This window comes from Lagopus leucura, unplaced genomic scaffold, assembly GCF_019238085.1.
Source record: "Lagopus leucura isolate 7727_CA_CO unplaced genomic scaffold, USGS_WTPT01 Super-Scaffold_806, whole genome shotgun sequence".
NCBI classification, from domain to species: Eukaryota; Metazoa; Chordata; class Aves; order Galliformes; family Phasianidae; genus Lagopus; species Lagopus leucura.
In genome coordinates, this window is record NW_024962260.1 from 417,870 (window position 1) to 441,481 (window position 23,612).

At 49.6% G+C, this 23,612-nt stretch overlaps 1 protein-coding gene across 4 annotated transcripts; it reads right to left on the reverse strand.

Moving 5' to 3' along the window:
• Positions 1 to 287: 287 nt before the first annotated feature.
• On the reverse strand, positions 288 to 19,783 carry PXN (paxillin). Of its 4 annotated transcripts, XM_042865965.1 has the most exons (12): positions 19,165 to 19,783; positions 18,823 to 19,049; positions 18,266 to 18,381; positions 16,151 to 16,290; positions 15,602 to 15,803; positions 14,974 to 15,109; positions 9,889 to 10,923; positions 4,941 to 5,114; positions 4,423 to 4,596; positions 3,783 to 3,864; positions 3,277 to 3,425; positions 288 to 1,640 (listed from the first exon to the last, which is right to left on the reverse strand). In XM_042865965.1, the coding sequence occupies exons 1-12, from the start codon at positions 19,283 to 19,285 to the stop codon at positions 1,374 to 1,376; spliced, it is 2,823 nt and encodes a 940-aa protein (XP_042721899.1). In that variant the 5' UTR covers positions 19,286 to 19,783; the 3' UTR covers positions 288 to 1,373. The 4 variants fall into 4 exon arrangements, with proteins under 4 accessions (XP_042721899.1, XP_042721896.1, XP_042721898.1 ...); XM_042865962.1 differs by lacking the exons at positions 18,266 to 18,381; positions 18,823 to 19,049; positions 19,165 to 19,783 and adding exons at positions 7,770 to 8,162; positions 8,845 to 9,111 and having other exon boundaries at positions 16,151 to 16,310; XM_042865963.1 differs by lacking the exons at positions 288 to 1,640; positions 3,277 to 3,425; positions 3,783 to 3,864; ... (1 more) ...; positions 18,823 to 19,049; positions 19,165 to 19,783 and adding exons at positions 4,741 to 4,808; positions 7,101 to 7,181; positions 7,770 to 8,162; positions 8,845 to 9,111 and having other exon boundaries at positions 4,505 to 4,596; positions 16,151 to 16,310.
• Between the last annotated feature and the right edge of the window lie 3,829 nt (positions 19,784 to 23,612).

A 23,612-nucleotide genomic window follows, 5' to 3' on the forward strand; every position in this document is an offset into this window, starting at 1 on the left:
GCAAAGCGCAGCGAGAGCGTTACATGGCGGGGAGGCGACGCGGCGAGGCCCCAGCAGAGCCGGTTATTGCCTTCCGAGGGCTGCGGGGCTCGGCCCGCCCGTAGCGCCGTTGCGAGGAGGCGGCACCGGCACAGCCCGGCACGGCGCTCCGCCCCCCGCGGCTCTCCGCCCCGCCCCGCCCCGCAGCCCGAGCTGCGCTCCCCGGCCCCGAGCCGCGCTAAGCGGCGCCCCGCACCCGTTGGGTTGAACGGCACCGCGACCGCAGCGCTGATAGAAAAGTCGCTCTCTTTAAAATCACTTCAAAACCAATTTCTGTATAAGAGGATTAAAAGCAAATTAGATACGAATTCGAAAATCAGTGTAGAAATCTTATCAAAGACAGGATACAGTATTCGTTCCCATAGTAAAACCGGGCGTGTTGCAGAGCCCGCCCGGGGTTTGGCAGAACAGTCAGTATAAAAGTTATTGCTGTAGCATCTCTTAGTAGCACACGTGGGACGGGAGCAGAGAGGGGAAGGGCCGAAGGCTGGCAGCTCTCGTTAGCAAAGAGAGGAAGAAGAAAGAGAAAGTTAGGACTTGGTTTGTTTCCTGGCTTCTTAAACCCCTCCGCTTCTTCCCCCCCTCCCTCGGGAGGAGCTCAGGCCCTGACAGTGGGACACAGCCTGCACTCCTGCTGGGGATGGGCAGCAGTGCTGTGCTCTGACTCCCTGCACCAACGCTTCTGAAGGGGGACAGCACCCACTGCTTCCACGTGCTGAGAAGAGGCATGGAGTAACAAACCAGGAAGAACCCACAGAGTAACACCTTCATTCCTCTTAAAACAACAACAACAAAAAGTGGTATCAACTCCTTACAGTGTAATGGAACTGGAGAGACCCTTGCAGGGCCGTGGCAGCCTGTGCTGAGGCTCTGGTCTGTAAGTCACACATGCCACGTGGCTCTAGGAGCAGAGGCAGGGTGCTGCTGAGATCACGGGATGCCCTCGCTGTGCCAGGTGTCAAAACTGCTGTCTGCAAGTGTCAGGGTTTGCCCAGAGCTGACACAGGCAGAATCCTGCACGCAGAGCTGCTCCTGGCAGCAGGGGCTGAGGACAGCCTCCCTGGTGGAGCCCTGGGGCTAAGCTCAGCTGTCAGTCATACACAGATACACCGTAATGAGGGGACCGAGCCTCTCTCTACTGAGACACAGCAAGGGCATTTCCAGTTTAATGGTCCGTCTCATCTCTGGATCTACTGCCTCTCTGCAGCAGCACTGAGCACTGCCACCCGCCCCCTCCCCTGCCTGGTAAGGTTTCTAAATCACAGTAATGTTCAAAGAGACAGAACTGCCACAAGGGGCGGCAGAAAGATGCTTAGCTCCCATCTATGATGCCTTTAACAGAAGAGTTTGAGAAAGCAGTTCTGACAGTAGGGCTTGTCGTTCTGTTCTTTGAAGGTTCCTTTGTTGAGCTGCTTGAGGCAGAAGGCACAGACAAAGTGTTCAGGGTGAAATTTCTTGCCCATGGCAGTGATGCAGCGTCCCGTGATGGGCTTCTGGCAGCCAGAGCACAGCGAGCCGCGGCGCTCGTGGTAATGCACCTCACAGTAGGGCTGCCCATCGTGCTCGAAGAAGCTGCCGTTGATGAATGGTGTGAAACATTCCTGCAGGAGGAGAAAGCAGAAGGGGACAGGTTCAGCAATGAGCTGGAGACGCGGGCAGCTCACAGACCTCAGCTCTGCGGCACAAACCAGCCGCACCGCAGGCAGTGTGAGTTGCTGCCTTTCATCATCCTGCCGTGCACCGAACCAAACTCCTGTCTGTTGAGAAGAGCCTCTGAGGAAAGGCCGAGAGATGGACAGGTACAGCCACAGGCAAGGGAAACAGCCACGGCTTCAGCTGGCTTCCCTCGCACAAAGGAAATAAAACCAGCTACCAGGCAGGAGGAGGAACGCTCCTTCCCTTGGGACAGGAAACACTGCAGCACCTTCCTCTCCTTTTATCTCCTAATCTCAGCCCAGCTTCCCCACAGTGGGAACCAGGGAACGGGGACTAACAAAGTTTTCTTACAGCAAAATGTAATGAATTTGGGGCTGGTTCCAAAAGACAAAAAAGAATGTTTTCAAAAGCAGTCTCTGCAGCTCAGCTGGCATTAGAGATATGCTTTGCACAGGATCCGGATTCCATTCACTGAACACAGCAGCAGAAGGGCGCAGAGGAGAAGCCAGATCTCCAGAATCCAGCCCAGACACCAACCTCTTTCCCACAAAGAAAGCTCAGCTGGGCCCCAACACAAACAAGAGCCCAGCAAACAACATGCAGAGCCACAAGCAGCTGAACACTCACAACACCATGGTCAAACACCATTTGCCTACAGCAAGTCCAAAACTTATCTTGTGCAGACAATTAGTCTAATAAACAGCCTCCTTCCTCAGCAGCAGGGAGTCTTCTCTGCTTTGGCAAAATGGGGAAGAATCCTGCTTTGTGTCTTGGAAGACATCAGAGCTAGCCCCACTAAAACAAGCAGTGCAGCAGCAGGGAGAAGGAAAGCAGAACTGCATGAAAGCAGCTCAGTGCTGGCACAAAAAGCCTGGCCCTGCCTGGCCCCACGCAGCAAGCACTGCCATTTCTGGCTCCACTCCCCATGCGCCACTGCAGGAGCCAGACAGCAATGGACAGGCAGTGCAGTGCCCTGAACAGCAGGAACCAGCAGCTCGTGATTCTGCTGCTTAATCTGGCCTCTGCCTTTTTGTTTCACTCTAGGAAACACTGGCTTGTATTTGCTCTTCTCTTGGGGCCTGTAAGAGATAATATTTGCAAGGCTCTCTGAAAGAGTGCCAAGCATTTAATCTGCAGTATTCCTGTTTATTATGCCTGTTGTATGGAGCCTGCCACTATTCCACTGACGTGCATGCTTGTCTGAACAAGGTCAGTTTCATTAGTTTATGCTGTCAGATGGAGCATGAGAGGAAGATCCTCAAAATCTGATCGTTGAGGCAAGTGCTTAGAGAGAAGCTTAGCTTATAATTGTTTAAAGGTCACAAAACATGTCTCTGTTTATCTGTGCTCTGCTGCAGAAGCCCTTTAACTGCAGCAGGGAACAGAAAGAGCAATGCAGCAAGAAGGTTTCATGTAAACAGGCAGAGGAGCAAGAAGGTGTTTGGTTGCTGACGTTTTTATCTTGTGGTGCTGGTGGTCTCTCATGACCCCAGAGATTCCTCCTTCCTGATAAGGGACCAGATGCCTGCAGGATGTGAAGGACAGGGGTCCAGCAGCCACAAAGGACCTTGGTTTTCTTACCCGGCAGACAAAGCACTCAGGATGCCACAGGGTGTTTAAGGCAGAAATGTAATTTTCCAGGATAGCCCGGGCACAGCCTCCACACTTGGGAGCAAACATGTCAAAGTAATCCTTGCGGCAATAGGCTTTGCCATCCTTCTCATGAAATCCTGCCAAAGAAGAACAAAAGGCAAAGATCATCAGCTCCAGACCCTCATCTATGGCAGCCAAGCTCTGTGGGGTAAGCAGCGTGGGTAGGATCACCCTTCCTCTCCCATAACACACAGCAGGCAGCTGTTTCCTGCTGCCCTTCCTGTCCTGTGCACACACATGCTCATCCTCTCCAGAGACTAAGAGAGTGAAAAGATTTCTGTGAGATCCTTCCCCCATGAACAGCTACTTCCTTAGAACTTCCATCTCCAGTATTTCCTGTCAACTCAAGCCGGCCCCTAATAGCAGCTGTGCCTTACACACCTGTCTGCAGTTCAGGAAGGAGAATGTTTTCCCCTCACATTAACCCATAATACCTTCAGGTCCAAAGAAAACTCCACACTGGGCACAGAAAAAGTGTTCAGGGTGCCACGTCCTGTCCAAAGCCGTCACTACTTTCTGTTCAGAAGAAGACACAAAGAAAAGTCACATAAATCATGGCTTCAGCTTGGAGGTGAGCAAGAGGGGAGGGAAGAACACATTTAAGTCAACACTGCCAACTCCACGCATCAAAATAGATTGTTCTTTATAGAGCTGAATCAATTCTTCCCCGTCTCTAGCTCTTTTAGACCTTCCCTATGGCATACTTTTTTTTTTAAACCCTAAAAAGACCCTGCACACTGCTTCCTCCCTTACACAGGGCCCCTCCAGCTCTCAGGACTAGCACTGGTGCTGTTACTACAGGCTACCAGCAGAAAAGAGCTGGGGAGTCATCATCAAAACGATGAAACCACATGGAGTTTCAAAGGATTACAGCTTCAGGGAAGGTGAGGGGGACCGAACCACCTCATTAATGTAAAAAGTTGTACCAGATGGTGCTGTTTGCCTTTCACAGCAAGGGCAAAGGCAAAACAGAAGCCCCTGAAAACACCTTTCACACAGGACACACAGATAGAGCTTTTAACAGCAAGGCCTGCAGCACCTCGCCAGCACTCTGAACCCTAGCCAGGAACTCACATCAAGGATTGGCCCATTGCAGTAGTAGCAGCGAGGAGAGAAGAGGTTGTGATAGTCCTTCTCGCAGTAGGGCTGCCCATCCCGCTCAAAGAAGTTCCGTGACCCGATCTCCTCCTGGCAGTGGGTGCAGACAAAGTGCTCAGGGTGCCAGGTTTTCCCCATGGCTGTAACTACCTGTTGGGAAGACAGATTATGAAGGACAACTCCATCTCTCTCTCCCCAGACCACACGACAAGACACCAGCTGGAGGTTAGCAAGAATGGCAAGTTCTACTACTCAAGTGAGCCCTGGACTGGGGTAGCATGAAAACTGAATTACCTATCATCTCAGGAGAGGGCAGTCCCTCAAGGGCAGAGTAGAGGTCACTGGAGGAGCTTACAGCGTACCTAGCCAGTGGATAAATAGAGTACTTCAGTTTCTCCAGCATCTCCAGTCTCTTCAGCCTCACGAAAGAAGCCCTCCCCACTGCTCCCAGCTGCAGGCCAAGGCTCAGCAATCAGACAGCACCTTCAACCCACCTGCCCAGCAATTGGCTTCTTGCAGGCTCCACACACACCCTTGGCGACTGTTGCCACCCCCAGTTTGTTCAGGTCAGACTGCAGGCTTCCCAGCATGGTGTCCAGCTGACTGCCAGGCTTGGGGGTGGTGGATGGTGGGGAGCTGCTGCCGCTGGCCTTCCCCTGTGCCATGAACTGCAGGGAAGAGAAAACAAAGATTATACAGCAAACGTTGCTGCACTTCCCAGAAATATCTCTGCTCTTGCTGCCAGTGGCACTTCTGTAGAGACAAACCAGAGGCTGCTAGGAGACAGCTACGCTCTCTGCAGAAGCCTGGGAGAGCCAGGATCAAGTACACACATTCTGCCCATGCAGAGACATGCAGAGACCATGGGATATAAAACAGCAGAGCTGGCAACTAAGGATTTGACTTTCTTTTGCTGTACACACAGCAGAAGTTACTAGCTGTTCCCAAACACTCGGTACAGTGCTCTGTAAGCCTCTGCCAAAAATCTCCCTTTACCTCATCAGTTCCTGGCCAGCTGTCAAAGCACAGACACCATCCAGAGGGCCCCTTCCCTCTGACCTCTTTCTGTTCCTACTGCCACTCTATCCTTCTTAAAGGGATTCCTCCTCCACTCTCCATCTCCCTTTCAGCTAGATCTCCCTTTCCTCCACCTGCACTCCTTACGGACATTTCCTTTTTTGCCAAATCTCCTTTGCCCCATCAGGTGGCTCTCATCCCACGCCAAAGCTAAGCAAGTGGAAGCAGGAAGGAAACTCCCTTCAAGCTGCCTGTTGTTTACCCACACAGAGGGCAGTGGATCCACAGCAGAGCCTGAGCAGACAGGGCTGCAATGGAAACAGTGCCACGTCTGTTGCTGGACCTCTGGAAATGCACAGGGAAGGGGCTACAATCCTCATCCCAGGGGCAGCTTCTGGAACTCCAGTCACAGTACACACGGCTTGGAATGGCTCCCCAGAGGAGAACAGGGAGAGAAGTTTTATTTAGGTTCACAACTTAGGAACAAAGTATGTGCTCTCTTTGGACACCAATGCTGCTTTTACAGGAGAACTGCAGTAATGAGATAGAGATATTTTAGCTGACTGCACAGCAATAGCTACTCTCAGGCCTAGAAAGACCCACAGAAGTCGTGTCGTCCCCCCCCCCCCGAGATGCTGCTCTGAAGCATGTTTTCTCCTGCCACGGAGTCAGATTAAAAACAGATGTGAAATCCACACTTGTGAACGACCCACTAGCTGCCATCATGGGCAGGGGAGCAGGACTTCCTGAGGTGTTCCAGAGCCCTGGCAGATTCTGCCCTTCCAGCCACTGGAGGAGCTCTACTCCCTGTCCTGCAGCCAGTCGTGCTTGTAGCCAACCAGCTGACTCAGTGACCAACCTTGGTTTCCACTTGTCTGTAGAAAAATTCTCATGACATACATAATTTCCCAGCCCAGCAGCACAGAAAAGCCCCAGTGTCTGGAGCCTGGAATAAACTCTCTGCCATACAGCTGTTATTGCTACCAAACAGCTACAGTGAACATCTCCAAAGCACTCCACTGCAAGGAGACTGCTCACAGGAGAGGGACAGCAGGGCCCCATGTACACAGAGCCAGGGCAGAGTCCCAGGACAAGGTCAGGCACAGCACGAGGAAAAGGCTGGACAGAACTAAAAGAATTGTATCCTCTCTTGCTGAGCAGGGGCTTGTGGCCACAAGGCACAGGTTACACAGAGACAAATCATAAATACAATCTGGAAAGAAAGGAGAGGAGAAGAATTCAACACGTAGAAACACAGCACTTGTGGTGCCCTGCTGGTGTGGGCCATGCAGATGACCTCAGTGCAGGCCCAATGACCTGAGCACACTGCCACCACTACTTGGTTCAGCCTTCTGCCAGCTCACAAGTTTGTTTCCAACCTCCTGCACACACTGCCTGCTATTTGAAGGGGACACAGCACAGAATCCACACAAATCCGTCATGCAAAGGCCCTTCAAGCTGCCCCTTCACCACAGGACCTACCAGCACTCCGATTCAGCTGGGTGCTGTAGGAGCACCAAACCATGCACTACCAGACAGCAGCTAGGATCACCACGCTGCAAGCTCCAGGAGCAGCTCCCAGCACACACATCCACCCAAAAGCACACCATGCTGAGAGGAAACAAAGGAGCTCCTGCCTTCTCAGGGCTGGGAGGGGCTGGGGGCGCGCAGGCAGACAGCAGGTTGGCACTGCGGGTGAGGGGAGGAGCAGAGGTCACCTGAAAAGTACAACAGTTCAGGATGCAGAAGCTGGCTAGCTGCTGAGACCTGCTTGTACAAATAGCATGGCAAAACACCGTGCTGCTCACGTGCGTTACACCTTCCCAGCATCCCAGGGCTGCAACCCCTCCCTGACAGGAGGCACAGAGCAGCAGCTCCTCCTCCAAATGCAACAGGGACACCTCATCACACGGGTAAGCACAGGAAGGATTGAGATTTTGCTGTCAGTTTTCCATCCCTCTTCCCATCTCATGAGAGATTGTGGCAGGGAGAGTTGAGACCTGACTTTCAGAGCTACCTCCTTCATCTCAGAGGGAAACAAATCACAATCCCTGCTGCACAGAGGGCAGACAGGAAGCACCAACATCTCAGCAGACTGGTGCACAACCATGTAGTTTGCAGTGCCAGGCAGGCACGGCTGGCATTGATTTGATACCACTATGACTCTGCTCTTTCATTAAGTGGTTCAGAGCCAGCCTTCACCTGAACATCGTGTTTACTGAGCTACCAAGCTGACAGCAGTGGAAAGACTGGACAACACTGTGCTTAAAATTAAATAAAAAAGAAAGCAGAAAAGAGAATCCTGCCTGCATCCGCGGGAAGAAAGCCTCATCTTCTGTTTGACAGCCAACAGAAACAACTGTCTTGGTGCTAGGGGTCCAGGTCTGGGGAGAAGAGTGCCTAGGATCTTCAGAAGGAGGGGTGCCCACAACAGAGAGCTCATGATAATCAGCACCAGAAGCTTCCCACTGGAAAAGTGGCTGGGGAGCCAAGCGGGAGGAATAGGAGGAGGCTGGACATGGAGCTGAGGTAGCTAGTGCATGGGAGGGCTGAGCTGGCAGTGGGAGGACAGGTACGTGAGAGGGAGAAGCATTAGCAGGGACTGTCTTCACAGCTTCATTGGAAGGCTGGAGCAGGGGAGAGGCTGAAACAGAGACTGTCCTCCTTCGAGGGTGTGGGGATTCTGGAGGGAATACCACCTAGAGAGACAGGGAAGAAAAGTGAGTAAATCCAAAGAGGAACCAACAAGCACCTCCTGCAACAGGAAGGCTGGAAGCACAGACCAGTGAGTAATGATCTTTGCTGCCTCGTGCTCTCCCTCCTGCCCTTCTGAACCTCCCTGGTTTACATCAGAGCACAACTGGAACATCAACCTCACTGCCACACAGCCCAGCAAAGCAAGTAAGGACAGAGGCCTCTGGTTACCATCTTTATCTAAGGGGAAAAAAACAGCAAAGAACCAAGGGACAGGGAAAATAGAGAAGGGGACCAGAAAGCTTCCTTCTCTGTGTAGCTCTAAGAGCACCATCTTACACCCAGAACTTCCTGCACAGGCATGTACTGGGAAAGACAAGGCATTCCTCTGACAAGCCTCCCAGAAGGGTTTTCAAACAATACCCACACAGGTATTTGATATGCAGTAGCAGCAGATTGCCTAAACAGATACCATTACCAGCACCCTTAGATATCACCCCAATTCGTAAACATGAACTAGGAACTGAGAGCCAGTTTACTTTTCAGGTCAGAAGAGGCTGAGAAGGAGGAGTTAGTTCTTCACTTCATGTTGCTTAAGGTGTCACCTAACATACACCTCCACAAAATGCTGCCTAGACAGGAACATGCTCCAATTTCCCAGAAGTGGAAGTTCCCCTCACTTTCTACCTTCTCTATTTGCTGTCCACCATTTTGCTCTTCCCCCTGGGGTCGGGCAGTGATAATGACCCCCTCTGTCAGCCAGCCATTCTGGCTTTTCTGCTCCTCTTTTTCCTGTTTAGCAACTCCCAGTCTGTCCTGCAGCTCTTCAATCAAGCGATCTTGGGACTTGGTCTTGTGAAATATTGCAGGACCTAATTTACGCCTTGGAGAGAGGTCACGACTCATTGGATGCACATTGGAGGTTTCTTTTGTCCTCTTGATTAAAGACTTAATCTAGATGAAAAAGGCAATAGTGTCAGCAGAGAAAAGAGTAAGAGCAAGCCTCAAGATGCAACAGCACAAACTCAAGCCATTAGTGACAAATGTATGCAGGGAGAGTGATGACATTAATTCCACAATGCCAAAATTCTTCTTGGCACAGTCCAGAACAGTGACTCAGTGCAAGGAAAAACTCTGTAAGGATAACCACTGTAGCCAAAAATAACTATCTAGAAAAGGAAGGGAAAGATTACCCAGCAGAAAGCCAAGATACGAGGTGCAGCACAACCATTCCACTGAGCATTAAAGAAACTTTAGCATCACAAAGAAACACGGCAGACTTTCAGTGTGTGCCCTTTACAAGCACAAGACTCGTGGTCTGGTGCACCAAGCATACATCCAGAGCTGGAAGGAACACTAACAGGTCCAACAACAAGACCTAAAAAGGCAGAGGGACATCCTCCAGAGGAGTGAATCAGCCCTTTAACTTTTCAGAGGCCTTTATGGACTAAGCATCTGCCTCATTCCATTTAAGGAATAAAAACCCATTTCACTGGGCAGTCCCTACACTCTGCCACGTTCTGTGCTGCTGACTGACCTGCAGAACAGACCAGAAGACAAAGCAGAGGACTTAAAGCCCCCATGACATGCAGCTGTCAGTAGCGCTGCTCAGCACCACATGCTGTTAGTGTGGGTGGGCTCAGGCACACTCACACCACACACAAAACGTTAGTGCAGTCAGGACAGCCCCAGCTAGGACTCATCCTCCTCCCACATGTGTTCAGTGCCTGCCTGGCCTGATGCAGAAATCCTTTCAATGGGTGGTTTGGAGAGGCACGGCAAATCCCATTCAGCTTTCCAAGTGTTTTCAGGAGATTCTGGAGCAACTGCAGAGCTTCTGATCTGCTCATTTTCTCCATCTTCTCCAGCTTTGTTCATGATAGCAGTACCTGCCTTTCTGGGAGTTCTCTCCCTGCCCTGCCTCTTCTTGACCAGCTCAGGACAGCCACCTACTTGGATTTCAGGTGATACTTCAGCCTTTTGCTCCTGTCCTCGCTCCACAGCAAAGCCCAACTGTTTTTCAGTGTCTGGGAAGACAGCCCACTGATCCAGGCCCACAACAGAACGGTCACACACAGGACTCAAAATGCTGTCACCCTTTCTGTGTACTTCTGGTACATGCTCAGACAGCTCCAGGGCCCACAGCTCATCTAAAGCTGCTTTCACACTTCTGCCCTGAGAAGGAAGGGCTGAATTATCCCTGAACACTCCCTGCTGATCCAATTCTTTAGCTGCCTGCTCCTTCCCTTGATCACTTATACCAGTGTTTGAAACTGAGACGCTTGAGAGTTTGGGGTCACTTCTCTGCTCCTTTTTCTCACTCTCTTTTGCCAGCTCCAGGCCCTGTGCCTCCACCTTAGCAGATCTACACAGCAGCTCAGCCCTGGGCACAGCCTGGGAAGTCTTCCTGGAAGAGTCAGGCTTTCCAGCCAGCCTCACCAAACTTGCAGAGGCCATCTGCTCCCCACGAGTAGCAGAAACAGAAGAGACGCGTGGAGGGGGCACAGGGACCATTTGTGGCAAAGAGGGTACGCGTGGAAGAGTGGCACACTGCCCCGAAGCAGGCCACACTGCAGTGCTAATGCCTTCCTCAGCACAGAGAACTGCTGAGGGGGAACCTGCTGGCACTGCCACATCCCCGCTGTGCCTGACAGAAGGGCATTTGGAAGGGGATAGCACGGTTAAACTGGGAGGAATGCTGCTGGAGTCTGCATCTGCTGAATCGGGAACCAGTTCTAGGGAGGGTTCAGGAATCAGAGACATAGTCTGCAAAAAGGAGAGAGAAGAAAGAAGGAGAAAAAAAAGAAAGATAAGAAATAAGAAACAGAGGGCAGAAAAAAGAAGCATGGTATAAAGTGTTTTAACAATTGTGATCTCCAAATCAGGAGCCATGTTGATCCTGAGCCTTACATCAGAGAAACAGGAATGAGAACAGGGTAGCAAAGAGGAGAATCGATGTGACATTGTGCTGATCTTTGCATGAGATCACAGGATATGAAGCTGAACAGCCATCAAGATCGTTCTTCTCTGCCACCCTCTTACGTAACACCTCATGTGTTCACCTGCAGTGCGATGGGGGCACGCAGCAGCTGCCAGGAAGCCAGCTATAAGCCCAGGAATGTCTGCACTGCGGGTGAAGGTCACATTAGCAACTCACTCATACTCAGCTATGTACATTCTATATTTCAAAGCTGAAAAAAAAAAAAAGCAATCGATGAATAGAACAAACCATGACGTTTTCTTCTCCATGCACTAAAACTGCTCCAGTTGCCCGAGTTCACAGCAGTGAGAACAAAGCCTCAGGGCATGCACAACAAAAGCAGATGACGCGGGCTTTGCTCTACTCACTGAATCAATCTCACCTTGGAGGTGATACACAGTGAATCACAACAGCTTTGCCAGTCATTCCATGCCCTTCTAAACTTTGCTTAGATTGCCAGATGAACCTCTTCTCCTTAGGTCACAATCTCCACATTTCAATTGTAACAAGATCAGTATTCATTTTAATCCGAAATACACCCTAACAAGAGTGACTGAGACAAATTTTTTTGCTCTCCTTGGCTCAGAGGGTTTTTAAAATAAAATAAGAATCATGGATCCTCCTTTTCCTGTTTTCAGTGGCTCCTGGCTGAGCCTTAAGAGACAAACTGGCATTGCACCTTTTTCTCAAAGAGAGAAAAATCAGAACATTGCCGTAGCCAAGTTCACACAGTAGGTCAACCTAAGGCCAATGCAGAGCCCTGTCATTTTAAAAAACCTATCCAAAGTTCTCCAAATCCAACAGATATCAAGATATGCTCTGGTTCTTCACTGTGTTTTTTGAAAAAGCTTTAAGAAGTTAGACCCTCACATCCTAATGTAGCAACAGCTCAGTCTTTACTTACCTGTATGAGGACTTGTCATGAATAAAAGGAAAAAATTAACCAGAACACAAACATGATCTGCCAATAGCTGGAAGAGACCTGCAGGTGACTTAAGCAGCTCCCAGGCCAAGGGGTCAGGAGCCAGCAAGCACACACACTGGTGAAGTCCCCAAGTAGTGCCATGGAGGGGCATCTTAGAAAGCAGTAGGGGGACTGCAGTTAATCACAGGTTGCTCCTCATTTCCAGGAGGAAATCAAGATGAAAAGAACCAGCAAGTACATTAATTAGTTACAATAACAAGGGAATTTCCTCATATTGCCCTCCTCCCTGTATTTTGCCTAACGTGGATGTACCTGTACAAATGGGTGTAAATGGCTATAGCTCACTTACTCAGTTTCCAGACTTTCTAAAACAGTCAGCTGTTGGCAAGGCAAGGCTGGCATTTTGCTCAGAAGCAAATATTTCCAGCATACTAAAAGCATACTAATTCCAAATTAAGAGCAAGGGCTAAATACGTAACAGTAACATAACAGTTAAACACGAGCAGCACAATGTGCAGTCAGCTGGAGTCACATTACACAGAAATGTCAGAGGCAAAAGAACCAAGTGCATTAAGTAACCTCAGTGCTGATGAGCTAGATAACCAAAATCAAATGGATCCTGTAAGCAAAAAGAACGACCAACTCATTAAAGTGAGCAAAAGATAAAAGGGTAATGTATCAGTCTGTAACAGCATCTGTTACTCTGGGCTATGACAGAAGTGAAACATTGGTGCTGCCACCTCTCCCACTGCCATCCACTGGGGCCTGCAGCAGCCACCAACTCCAGCTAATTACATACTGCACTTCGTTCCTCTGTCCTTTTTCTTGCAACCACACACAAGTCTGGCACGTGAATGACAGCCTTTTCTTTTTCACCATTGGGAAAGACCCCACTTCTCCCCCTTACACCCTGTCACTGGTACAGACTAGAACATCTTTACAGAGAAGTCAGCACCACCCATTGGCACAAACAGGGGAGGTAAAAACAAAGAAAAAGGACTGAAAGGAAAAACAGGATAAAGTAAAGCAGCTGTCCAAAAGCAGCCAATGACAATAATAATAAAAGAGAAACTATTACAGAAATCGTGTTGCTGGTTCTGTGGGAAAAAAAACATTTAGACAGACAACGATCCTGAGCTCAATGCCTTTCAAAAACCCTAACACTGCATTTATAAATCTTGAGATCTCATTGCATTTCAGGTTGCTTTTAGAGTTCAAGCAGAAAAGAAGCCAGGAAGGAGGGCAGTGTTACAGAAAGCATCTAGCCTCGTCCATGCAGTTTTATTGGAGTTGCACAAAACAAAAAAGCCTGCTCTGGGCAAGGACGTCCCCTGCTGCCAAAGCTCACCAGGAGCAAAGGCTGGTGGCAGCAACCACACCTTGAGCTTGTTTTCTGAGCCCTGATAAAGCAGCAGGAGGCCCTGGCACTGACAGCACGCAGAAGCAGCGAGGCAGGGTACGCTGCCAGCAGCACAGGTGGGAACTCTCCAGCTTCACAACAGCACAATTTTTCAACTGCATGGAACAGATACTCGCTGATAGCCTGCTCTCTGCCCTAGGGCCTAATATGGAAAAAGAAAAGCACCAGTAAGGCATCACTATTTGCAGTGACTAAATACGTACTAAATTAAGTCCAGAGAAAACAGCGAGTTGCTCCTTGAGTCTCACAAAGTCAAGTACGTGAGTCACAGACTGCAGGCTTGAATTGAAGCCAATAAGTACAGGGCAAGCAAAGTCCCAAGGAGCATGCAGGCTTCTCAGCTGCCTACATCTTCTCAGAAAACACTGCTCAGCTCTGACTGCCTTGGGACCAAACTCATGGTAGGGGATGGAGGTTAACACAGCCAAGAAACATCACCAAGTACTGGCAGATTCTTCCATGTGAGGAAAATGTAACAGAGTTTGGAACTTTTGTAGGATTACAAAGCAGACTTGCACGTGTATGTAAGAAAGGCACACCCAACAATGACAACATATTAGGTATTTGCTTCTCCACCTCTCTCAGAACAAATTCAAGGGAATAATTCAGCAATGCTATAAGCAAACAAGTAGAGAGAGCAAAATTATTTTGCTATGACTGTGGGTAGATGAACCATGAAAATAAACTCCACAGTTAACCACCTAGTGTAAAAAGGATAGTATACCTAATTGAAAAGAAATGCGTGCATTTGTAAGTTCTCTAAGTACACAGAGCAAGTGCTTGATGCTCCAGTGGCAAGTTATTCCTCCACTTCTTCTATTAGGGGAATTTTTTCGTGTGTCACTTGTGACTGAAGTAGCAGTCCTTTTCCAACACAGTACACTGATTTGCAAACAAGATCCTGAATACTGTTTGCCATCCTTCACCCACACAAGCTCAGTCTTTAATCCTATTTGGAGCTGAATAATTGATACTGTTTTAAAATTGAAACCCTTGAAGTTTTCAGCTGCTTGATGCAAAGGTTTCAATGCTCATATCACATGCCTTTAAGCCCCTAATACCCTCCTCAGGAAAGCACAAAGTATAAGCACACTGCTGCAGAGGGTCAGCCCATGGAACAGAAGAGCCTGGCCCCTGTCATGGAGCAGAGCGGTGCTGTCTCAAGCTTCCCTACTTCTCATTCAGTTGCAGCATAGCAAAATAATTCACCCTGCACCGAGCAGCAACTAAGCTCGTTATCTTTGCCAAATGCAGACAAACTGCAGAATGGATGGAAAAACAGACCCCAGAATTCCCTTGCCCACAACAGCGACAGGAAACTATTGCAGTCAAGAACCTATAGCAGCACAAACACCACCAAAGGAAGTTCCACAAGACGAGAGGTAAAGCAGGCATTCAGGAAATCAGTTAAGGTCAGCAGATGTGGCCAACATGCAAGAGCCTGGGCGTGGGAAGGGATGAGATGAGGTGCGAGCTGTCAAGATAAAGCACCTTAAAGTCAGAGAGGGACGCCATCAGCTCATCCAGTTCTCGTGTGGCTGAAGAAGCAGAGATACGGGTCTGCTGCTGACTGGCGGTGACACGCTGGGGGCTGCTCACCTCCCCTTGGCTCACAGTGATTGCAGGGCTGATGAAAATAAAATATATTTATTTTTAAAGAGTGCATCTAGGCCTGGGGGAGAGCTCCTAGACTGAAAGCTTCACTGGCTCCTCTAAACAAGCAAGCGTGGCAAGTGTCATTGGCACTGCTCTTCCTATCCAGCCCTCCCACTGATCCAGCTTCTGCAACACACACAGGTCCTGTCTCTCTGCCAAGTCTAACATGAGTGTACATGCACATACATCCACCCATTACTGAACGGATCATGACCAAACACTCATCTGGACAAACAGCTATAAACCTGAGTTTAAAAAAAATGTGCCACAACTCAAGTATTCCTTCATCCAAGAAGAGCTGCAGCAGATAGAAGAGCAGGAGCATCTTCAAGTGCCTGCTTGACTTCCCACTCTACAGCCAAGGGACGTCTGTCACTGTCCCACAACATCTGCCCCTCCACTACACTCCCTATTCCCATAACAGCCCGCCCAACCCCACTGCATCCACCAAAGCACTACTTACACTGGGCTTGGCACAGAGCTCTCCAACTCATCCAGCAGGCTTTCCACACTGGGACGCACATCTTCGATCCCACGCCCACCATTTCGCTTTGGTTTTTCTTTCGTAGGGGGTGCAGCCTTCCCCCCTGCAGAGCTGCTGCTCTCTGGGACGACATAGTGAGGTCCGGTCACGTTGGGCAGTGATGGGCTTCTGCTGACTTCATCTTCAGAACAGAGGAGCAGAGTTGTTCAGACACATAGGCCCATGTATATATGCAAACAAGAGAAAAGAGCAACATGCTGCCCAGAAACCCTGTGGAATCTCCATCTTTGAGAATATTTAGAACTTAGAGCACAAGCAACATGTGCTCTAACTTTGAAATTGTGAAGTTAGAGTCATTTCCAAAGTTGGCCCAGCACTGCTGAACCTCAAGAGATCCTATCCATATTAAAGGAATCTTTGCTCAGGGCTGGAGTCATCTTCCTCAGCAAGGCTGTTGGAAGGAAGAAGCAGGCTGCTACTCTGGGAAGTAAGCTATTCACTAACACCAAATGTCTCGCTAGTCCTTACCTGCTGGGAAGCCACTGGAGGGATTATGTTGAACAGCATTCAGTTCCAGGAGAAGCCTGTCCAGTTCCGAGAGGTTGCTGCCCAGAGAGGTGCTGGTCATTGTGGGAGACGGTTCTGCAGACTTCTGCTTGTTTGGGAAGCTAGAGATAAAAGGGAAGTGTAAAACTTCTGCTTTAAGACACAGCAGAACGATGGAGGGAAACTTAGATATTAAGTTCACAGAGTTCACACAGGTACTGTGTTATTTTCAGGCTGAGGTTTTTAGCTCTGTGGGCAAAGCTGTGTGCTTTGTGAAATGACTATCCCCACAGCTGCTGTTTAGCCACATCTTCACTTGTCAGTTACAAAGAAACAGCACTGATAGAAAGGGGCTCAGATCTCAGGACTTTGCTGCACTGTCCTACAGCAAAGAGTTAACTGTCTACAGATCCAAGATGCACAGAACAGCAGCAGAACCATTAGCTGGCATACAGGAAAAGGGCCTGTTTCTGCTGACAGCACACCAGCAGCAAAAACCTCTCCTCTGAAGGAAGGGGATGCAGGGCCAGCGCAGAATGGACAAGAAGTACAAAAGTCAAGCTACCAAAGCTACAAAAGCAGCAGATTGTGTGTCCCACAAAAGGCTGCCATGAGGTCTCTTTTCAAGTCCTCAAATCTTTACTTTGATGAATTTTAATCAATTTATAAGAAAGTAATCTGACAGATTTTCACGGCGTTCAACACAGAAGCCTTTAGAGAGGCTTACCTACACACGAGTATATATATATATATATATGTATATATATAACACACTGCCTGTAGTTACAGCTTATGCTATAAGGGAGATCCCATTTAGCCATGCTCAACTGCAAAGTGTTTAAAAGCAGAACAGTACCAGTGCAATGATCTGTACAGTAATCTGTACACTAATGTAGTGATCTGTACACTACTAACAATCGACGCACTGTCAATAGCAGGGAAATAATTTTCTCCTAGTTTTATTAATGGACAAATAACTTTTAATGCTTCAGAAATTCTTATTCCTAAATCCAAAATGGGAATTTGTCTTGGGCACACCTCAGCTTTCTGCTCAGAAAGTTAATACATAACAGGTTGAGCACCATCATACCTATAGCACTAGTGACAATTATGGAACTTCATAAAGGCAGTTATCATCTTTCTCTTCAGATTGAAAACAAAGTCCACAAACACAATCTGAGAAGGACATACTTCATCCTGGCCTAAGCACACAAGCTCCAATTCACACAAGAACCAGACCATGCCAGGCTCTTTTACAGGAGGATTCAGGGCCCTAATTATCTTGATTTTGTACTAATTGCATGCAGCCCTCTGAAAAATTGCAATTACTGCCTCCATTGAGCCATCCCTGGATACTTCTGGTTCTACCCTGTAGTAGTTCTGGTTGCAAGCAGCCTTCAGCTCAGTATGAAGACCTAGGCACAGTTAGAACATTGACAGGAGAGCAACACTCATCCCCACACCTATAAAAAGGTACCCGGGACAGAGTGCATCACACGGGGCCATCAGAGATGGAGCTATGGCAGCTTCTTCCTCTCTCACCCCCATGTCAGCAGGAAGGTCTGTCTCACCACACAGGCCATCCCTGCAACCTCTCAGTGCAATAACAGCTGTCCATTAGTATAATATAATTAGTAACTGGTAATGTCAGAAGTACTGACAGAAGTTTTAAAGCCTTCATGAAGAAATTTAAATGTACTTGAAAATCCAAATAATGGCACATCCCGCTAGGTGATGGGTACTGCATTCCTTGAGACAACTGACTCAAAGGCCACCCACTTCCTAAAGCATGTGGGGTTGCTTAAGAGGGGGACAGATTTGTCACTGGTCTCTGGATTGTATCCCTCAACACAACCCAGATCCTGATGGATCCTCAAACTTCTTCCACAGCTGAGCAAACTGAAGGCCCAGGTCAACACTTTAAGTGAATGTAAAAGATAATGCAGTAGCCTCTTACGAATGAGGTAATAGAAACCAACACAGGGCAACAGAAAATATACAGGAAGTGCAGTGTTTGTTTCCAGCTTCAGAAGGCAGCCTGAGCCACAGCAGGCTCAACCCGCAAGTCAGGCTTCTCTCTTAGCAAGGACAAGGTACCTGTAGACGTGTTCCTCCTCACTGGCACGGGGAGAAGGGGAGCTGAGCCCGTCTCTAGGAGCAGAGGCACTGGAGCTTTTGGCACTAGAGCTGTAGATCGGAGACTGGGACTGAGGCTGTGGAAATAAAATTTGCACTGGAAACAGGGAACACAACAAGAATATACACACTGTATTGCAACCCTACATGCTGCAGGAGAAAGTACAGCAGCAAAAACCTATTACATAGCCCACCCAGCCCCCATCAGATGACCTACACCAGGAACAACTGTTTTCCACTTGCCTCAGATTTGCCTATGAGTCGCAGACCTGAGCTGGAAAGCCCCAGCTTGCTTCCTACAGGCTACAGGACTGATGACTAACCCTAATCCCATCACACTACCACTTTGGTGGAGCACCAACGATGGGTTTTGAGGTCTTTTCTGCTATTTGATCTGACCTCCCCTCATTTCCCCAGTCTTTAGCCAATGTCATCCTCCCTCCTTGCTGTTTCCTCCCCTCATCTAGCCCCAACAAACCACGCACACACTCTCCCCACCTCCATCAGCACGTTCTTACTTGCTGGTGGGCGTATCTGGATACGCTGGGCTGCCACTGGTCCAAGGGGTCAATCACAGTGCCATTTAGGGCCTCACTGGAAGGCGGCGGAGGCACCGGTGGTGGCACAGCAATCTCCTGGTACGTGTGGTTTCCAGTTGGGTAGGAGTAAGGCGTTTCCTCTGTTAGAAACACTGGTCGCTTAGAGATATGCGAGGTGGTGGATTCCAGGTCTGCCAGTAAGGCGTCTGCAGGAACAAAAAACACACAGTATTGTGAAATCCCAGACAACAGATTCTTTTGCCTCGTTCACAATATCCCCATCAGAAAGTCTTCAGGAAGTTTTCATTTAAGGTGATCTACCAAATGTGCTGTGAGTTGCTGCTGCACCTCGGACTTCCAGTACAAAGGAAAGGCTCAGAGATATCAGAGCAGTCAGAAAAACTGTGTCAGCCTCAGATCTTTGTCTTAAATGGAAAACCATGCAATAACTGCGACCTGCAGTCGCACAGCGTACGCTTTGCAGAAGAGCAGCCTAGGAGAAACCTGCCTAGAGATGGACTTGCAACAGGATATTGACACAGGCTAATTACAGGCCCCACATCATCATGGAGTCATTTAACGTGGCCGCAGGCGCTGCTTTTTGCAGGAAACAAGATCTCGGGAGGGGTTTTCTCCAGAGCTGAAGGCACTGCAAGAAGCATGCAGCTTTCAAATGAGTCTATCACCGCGGCAGAAGGAAGATGTGCTTCAGCTTTCCTAAGAAGAATACTCTGCACATATCACAGTTAATGAGCTTCCAGAGCCTGCCAGGTAAATGCAATTTCTTCTCCTGGAAATAATTAGCTTGCTGGATGGAGCCTGCTCACAGATTCCTGAAGAGAAGAAAAAACTTCCACTCGCTAGAAACAACGGCACTCGTGCCAGGCAGAGGAGCCCATGCCATAAGGTTAGCACCTCTCAAATCTTAAAGCAGGAAAAAATACACACCCTCAATAGCAGGAGGATAAAACCCATCTTTCGCCTTCCTGGATTTCCTCCTGCAAACTACTCTCCGCCCATTCCAAGCCCTGCACTGCTCTGCTGTGACTCACAGGCAAATCCCAGCTTGCTGGGTTTTCTGTCCTGCGATTCCACCCCGCTGAGCCGACTGCAGACCAGGGTGGGGGAAACTCCTGCGAACAACTGCAGGTCTGCACTGCACACACTCCAACAGAAAGCCTCGCTGGCCGCCTGCCCAGCTCTCCAGTGAGCTCGAGCACACACTCTTTAAGGCCATTAGAGAGGAGCCGGGCTGCTGGGGACGGCAGCGCTCTCCATGACAAGAGCATCACATACCTGGTAGGACCCTGTGGTGATGTGCAGTTCAGCCAGACACCAGCAACACGATTTGGGCAAACCTGGAGGAGAGGCCCTGGGAATGCCCCTGCCCCGTGCACAGCCCCAGCTGTCACAGCAGTCTCGGTGTGCAGGAGCTGCCCTTCCCCCATGCACAACAGGGAACTCAACTCCCAGATTGTGGGGCTGAGGACTGAGCCCAGGCGGAGGGACCCACAGCCTCCTGCAGGCAGGGTGGCAGGGAGCTGAAGTGACCAGAGGCAGCAGAACAGGAGCTAAACCAGCTCACCCTAATGGCTGCCTACCAGCTCCCAGGGGCTGGCACCCGCCAGCCCAAAGCCACTTCCTCAGTGCAGCCAAGGCACTTAGCAAGCCTCCAAAAAATATATTAAAGGGTCAAATGGAGGACAGCATCATCGCATTACAAGACAGGAAGGTACTGCTTTTATATTCAACTCTTCCACAAAGCAAAGCATCATAAAAGAAAGAAAAAAAAAAAAAAGAGCAGCTCTGCCCGCAGATAACAAATTCGCTATTAGCAAATTAAATACTGAGTTAATTTAACTCCACACACCTTTCATTTAGCCAGAAAGATGCTCCAAAATAATTTCAACCAAAGGCGTCTTCCCAGAGGGACCAAAATAGCCCAGGAGCAGATTCTCCTAAGGGATACAGCTTGCTGCAGCTGGGGAAGAATGAGTTTGATCTTCTTTTTAAGCAAAAGAGCAGCTGGTGGATTCCACAGTGAAAGGCACAGACATACCTCAGGAGAACGCTGAAGAGCTGCAGTTTTTTCAGCCTGGTCCTGTGGCTGGAGGTTTTGTGCACACAACCTCCAACAGAAGTGCTACCCAAGAAGGTGTGGCTTTTGCTTCTCCCCACCAATGACAAAAGCAAATCAAACTCTACCAGGAAGTAAAAATCTCATGAGGTTGTATGGCTCGTCCAGCCCCGTATGGGGACCCAAGTCGTATTTCCACCCCCAGCCCTCCCTGCAGGACAGAAGATGTAACCATCTCACCAAACAGTTTGCCTCCTCAGCTCAGCACCCTCTGCTGAACGGTTCCTTGGGCAGAAACACAGCTCTTTTTTTACTAATAGCAATGAAGGGAGCTCAGCTAAATGGAGTGGTTTATTCCAGCAAGTCTGCAGGTGAGGAGTCTGGCAGTGGCAGGAGCACTCCGCTCTCAGGCTGCGAAGGAGTTAAGGAGACATTGCAGTTTAATGATTAACTTCCCCCATTCCCTCCCCCTTCCCAACTTGAGCAAACAAGGCAGAACTGAGGAACAGGAAGCAGAGGGAGGAGAAAAGGCTGGAGAGGAATCGCGCAGTTGGAGGGTTACTGCAACTGCTCTCAACTTCCCAACTGATGCCACAGCAGCTTCAGCAATGCATGCACACCTCACTTCCCCTGTGGCACAGGATCCCTCACTCTCTTTGCTCCCCCTGTGTTCTGCAAGGCCCCTCTCCCTGTGCCTATCTGACGTGCCCAGAGCCGGGTTGCTCCTCCCTGAGCTCGCTGCCACGATGGAGGGAAGCTCTTCTCCACCCACAGCCGTCCCCATTTCTCTTTCCAGCCACACGTGTCCTTTCCTGGACCAGTTCCAATTATCAGAACACAACATGAGGCAAGGGAAGGAGCTAAGAAGGGAGTTCTACTGATGGAAAAAAAAGAGCCATTGCTCCCTACCTTTCTCTCACAAAAGGGACCTCAGGGACCAGACAACCCTAACTTGGATGACTGTAACAAAGGTGCTGTGCCTTGTGCAGCGCTGTCACTGCAGCGACTGCTCCACAAATAGAAATATTCAATTCTTAAACAGAAATATTAAAGGCTCTATTGATTTCTCAGCTAATGAAGTGCTCCTTCCCAAGGCGACTCTATGGCACAGGGCTGCAGGAGGCGGCCATCAGCCGCTCGGTGCCACACAGCCCATAGGGCACACCAGAATGGAGCAGTGCAGCCGTCAGAGGGCACCACCACAGCCTGTAAGGATGGAGCAGGAACCCCGCGTGGCAGCGGCTGGGTTGGCACTGATGCACCTCACCCGGTCACCTACAGCCTCCTCCTGCTTTCGGCACACTGAAGCCTTCTGTCAGCACTTCTGCACTAAGGAGGGGGTGTGGAAGAGCAAGGGACACGATACCAACAGAGCTACTGCTGCATCACTGCAGTCACAAAGCCTCAGCTCACCGTGTGCTGCATCCCTGAAGGTGTTCAAGGCCAGATTGGATGGGGCCCTGGGCAGCCTGGTCTGATATTAAATGGGGAGGTTGGTGGCCCTGCCTTTGGCAGGGGGATTGGAAATTCGTGACCGTTGAGGTCCCTTCCAACCCTGGCCATTCTGTGATTCTGTGCACAAAGCACACCTCAGGGCACACCACGTCTTGGCACTGCTCAGCACAGCACCCTGCAGATGTGGGAGAGGCACAGAAGAAGAGTTTCCTTCCCTCCACCACAGGACCCAAAGCTTGCACACACAAGGGAAATCACACTCCACCAGAGGGTTGCCCAGCCCACATCCTGCCTGCTGTGGGAAGACAGCTGTGTTCACCTTCAAGTGACATTTCAATGCTGTTTCCTGGGGAGGTGGGACAGTTAAAGAGTGATATCATGATTGATAATTTACTACTAAACAGCACTCTGAGACATCTAGAGGTCTGGGCACGTTTGACTCTCCCTTGTGCAAGAAAAGCCATTATTATCTACAGGGTTCTTGGGATCCTGGCCTTCCAATCCCACACTGCAGATGCATTAGGTACGGATGAGTGGCTCCTAACACTGACTGCACTGCTGCCAGCCTCATCAAAGCCCTGCCCATCTCTCAGCCTGGGACTGAAATTGCAGCACAACACGCTCTGCAATGTTAGAGGATGGAGGAAAAGGTAACTGATGTCCGGTGCACTGAACTCTCCACAAAAAAACCCTCACACCAAGACGACCAGCAAGACGAAAGAGCACAGCAGTACCTTAGGGGAAGTTCCACCCACCAGTTCAAGTTGCACTGAGAAGAGCACTTATCTCCTGCATGGCCCTGTGCACACCTCATGCATTCCCAGCACAGGATCCTGCACCATCCCTGCGTGCCAGCACCTGCTGTCCTCTGAATGCTCTGAACCATGTGCAGCCTCAGGGTACATTCCTCAGCTTCATCTGATAAAGAGCAGTAATGCCCACCTGGGGTCACAGCACAGCCTCTAACTGACGGCTAACAGGGGACCCTTTGTACTGATGAACACAGCAACTCCCTTCTCTATAAATCTGAGCTGCACTCAGCCCTGCTTAATAGATGGTAAGGTAGTTAGAAAAGATACTGACATGCATCTTCCTGTGTGCAAAGCATGCTGTTGGGGCACTCCCCCCCTGTGCCTTCCATGCACATCAGAAATGCTCCCAGACTGAGGTGTGCCACCTGTTCAGTGGTGCAGAACACATCACAGACCAGTGCATAACAAGGCACTGACAAATTCCC

Bases quoted from the DNA above. Each gene is read 5' to 3' on its own strand.
- PXN (XM_042865962.1), bottom strand. From the start codon at position 16,250: ATGACCAGCACCTCTCTGGGCAGCAACCTCTCGGAACTGGACAGGCTT. The intron at 8,163-8,844 runs GTAGAAAGTGAG...CTGTCTCTCTAG, and splicing joins GTGGACAGCAAATAGAGAAG to GTGGTATTCCCTCCAGAATC. The intron at 3,426-3,782 runs GTATTATGGGTT...CTTCTTTGGCAG, and splicing joins AGTTTTCTTTGGACCTGAAG to GATTTCATGAGAAGGATGGC.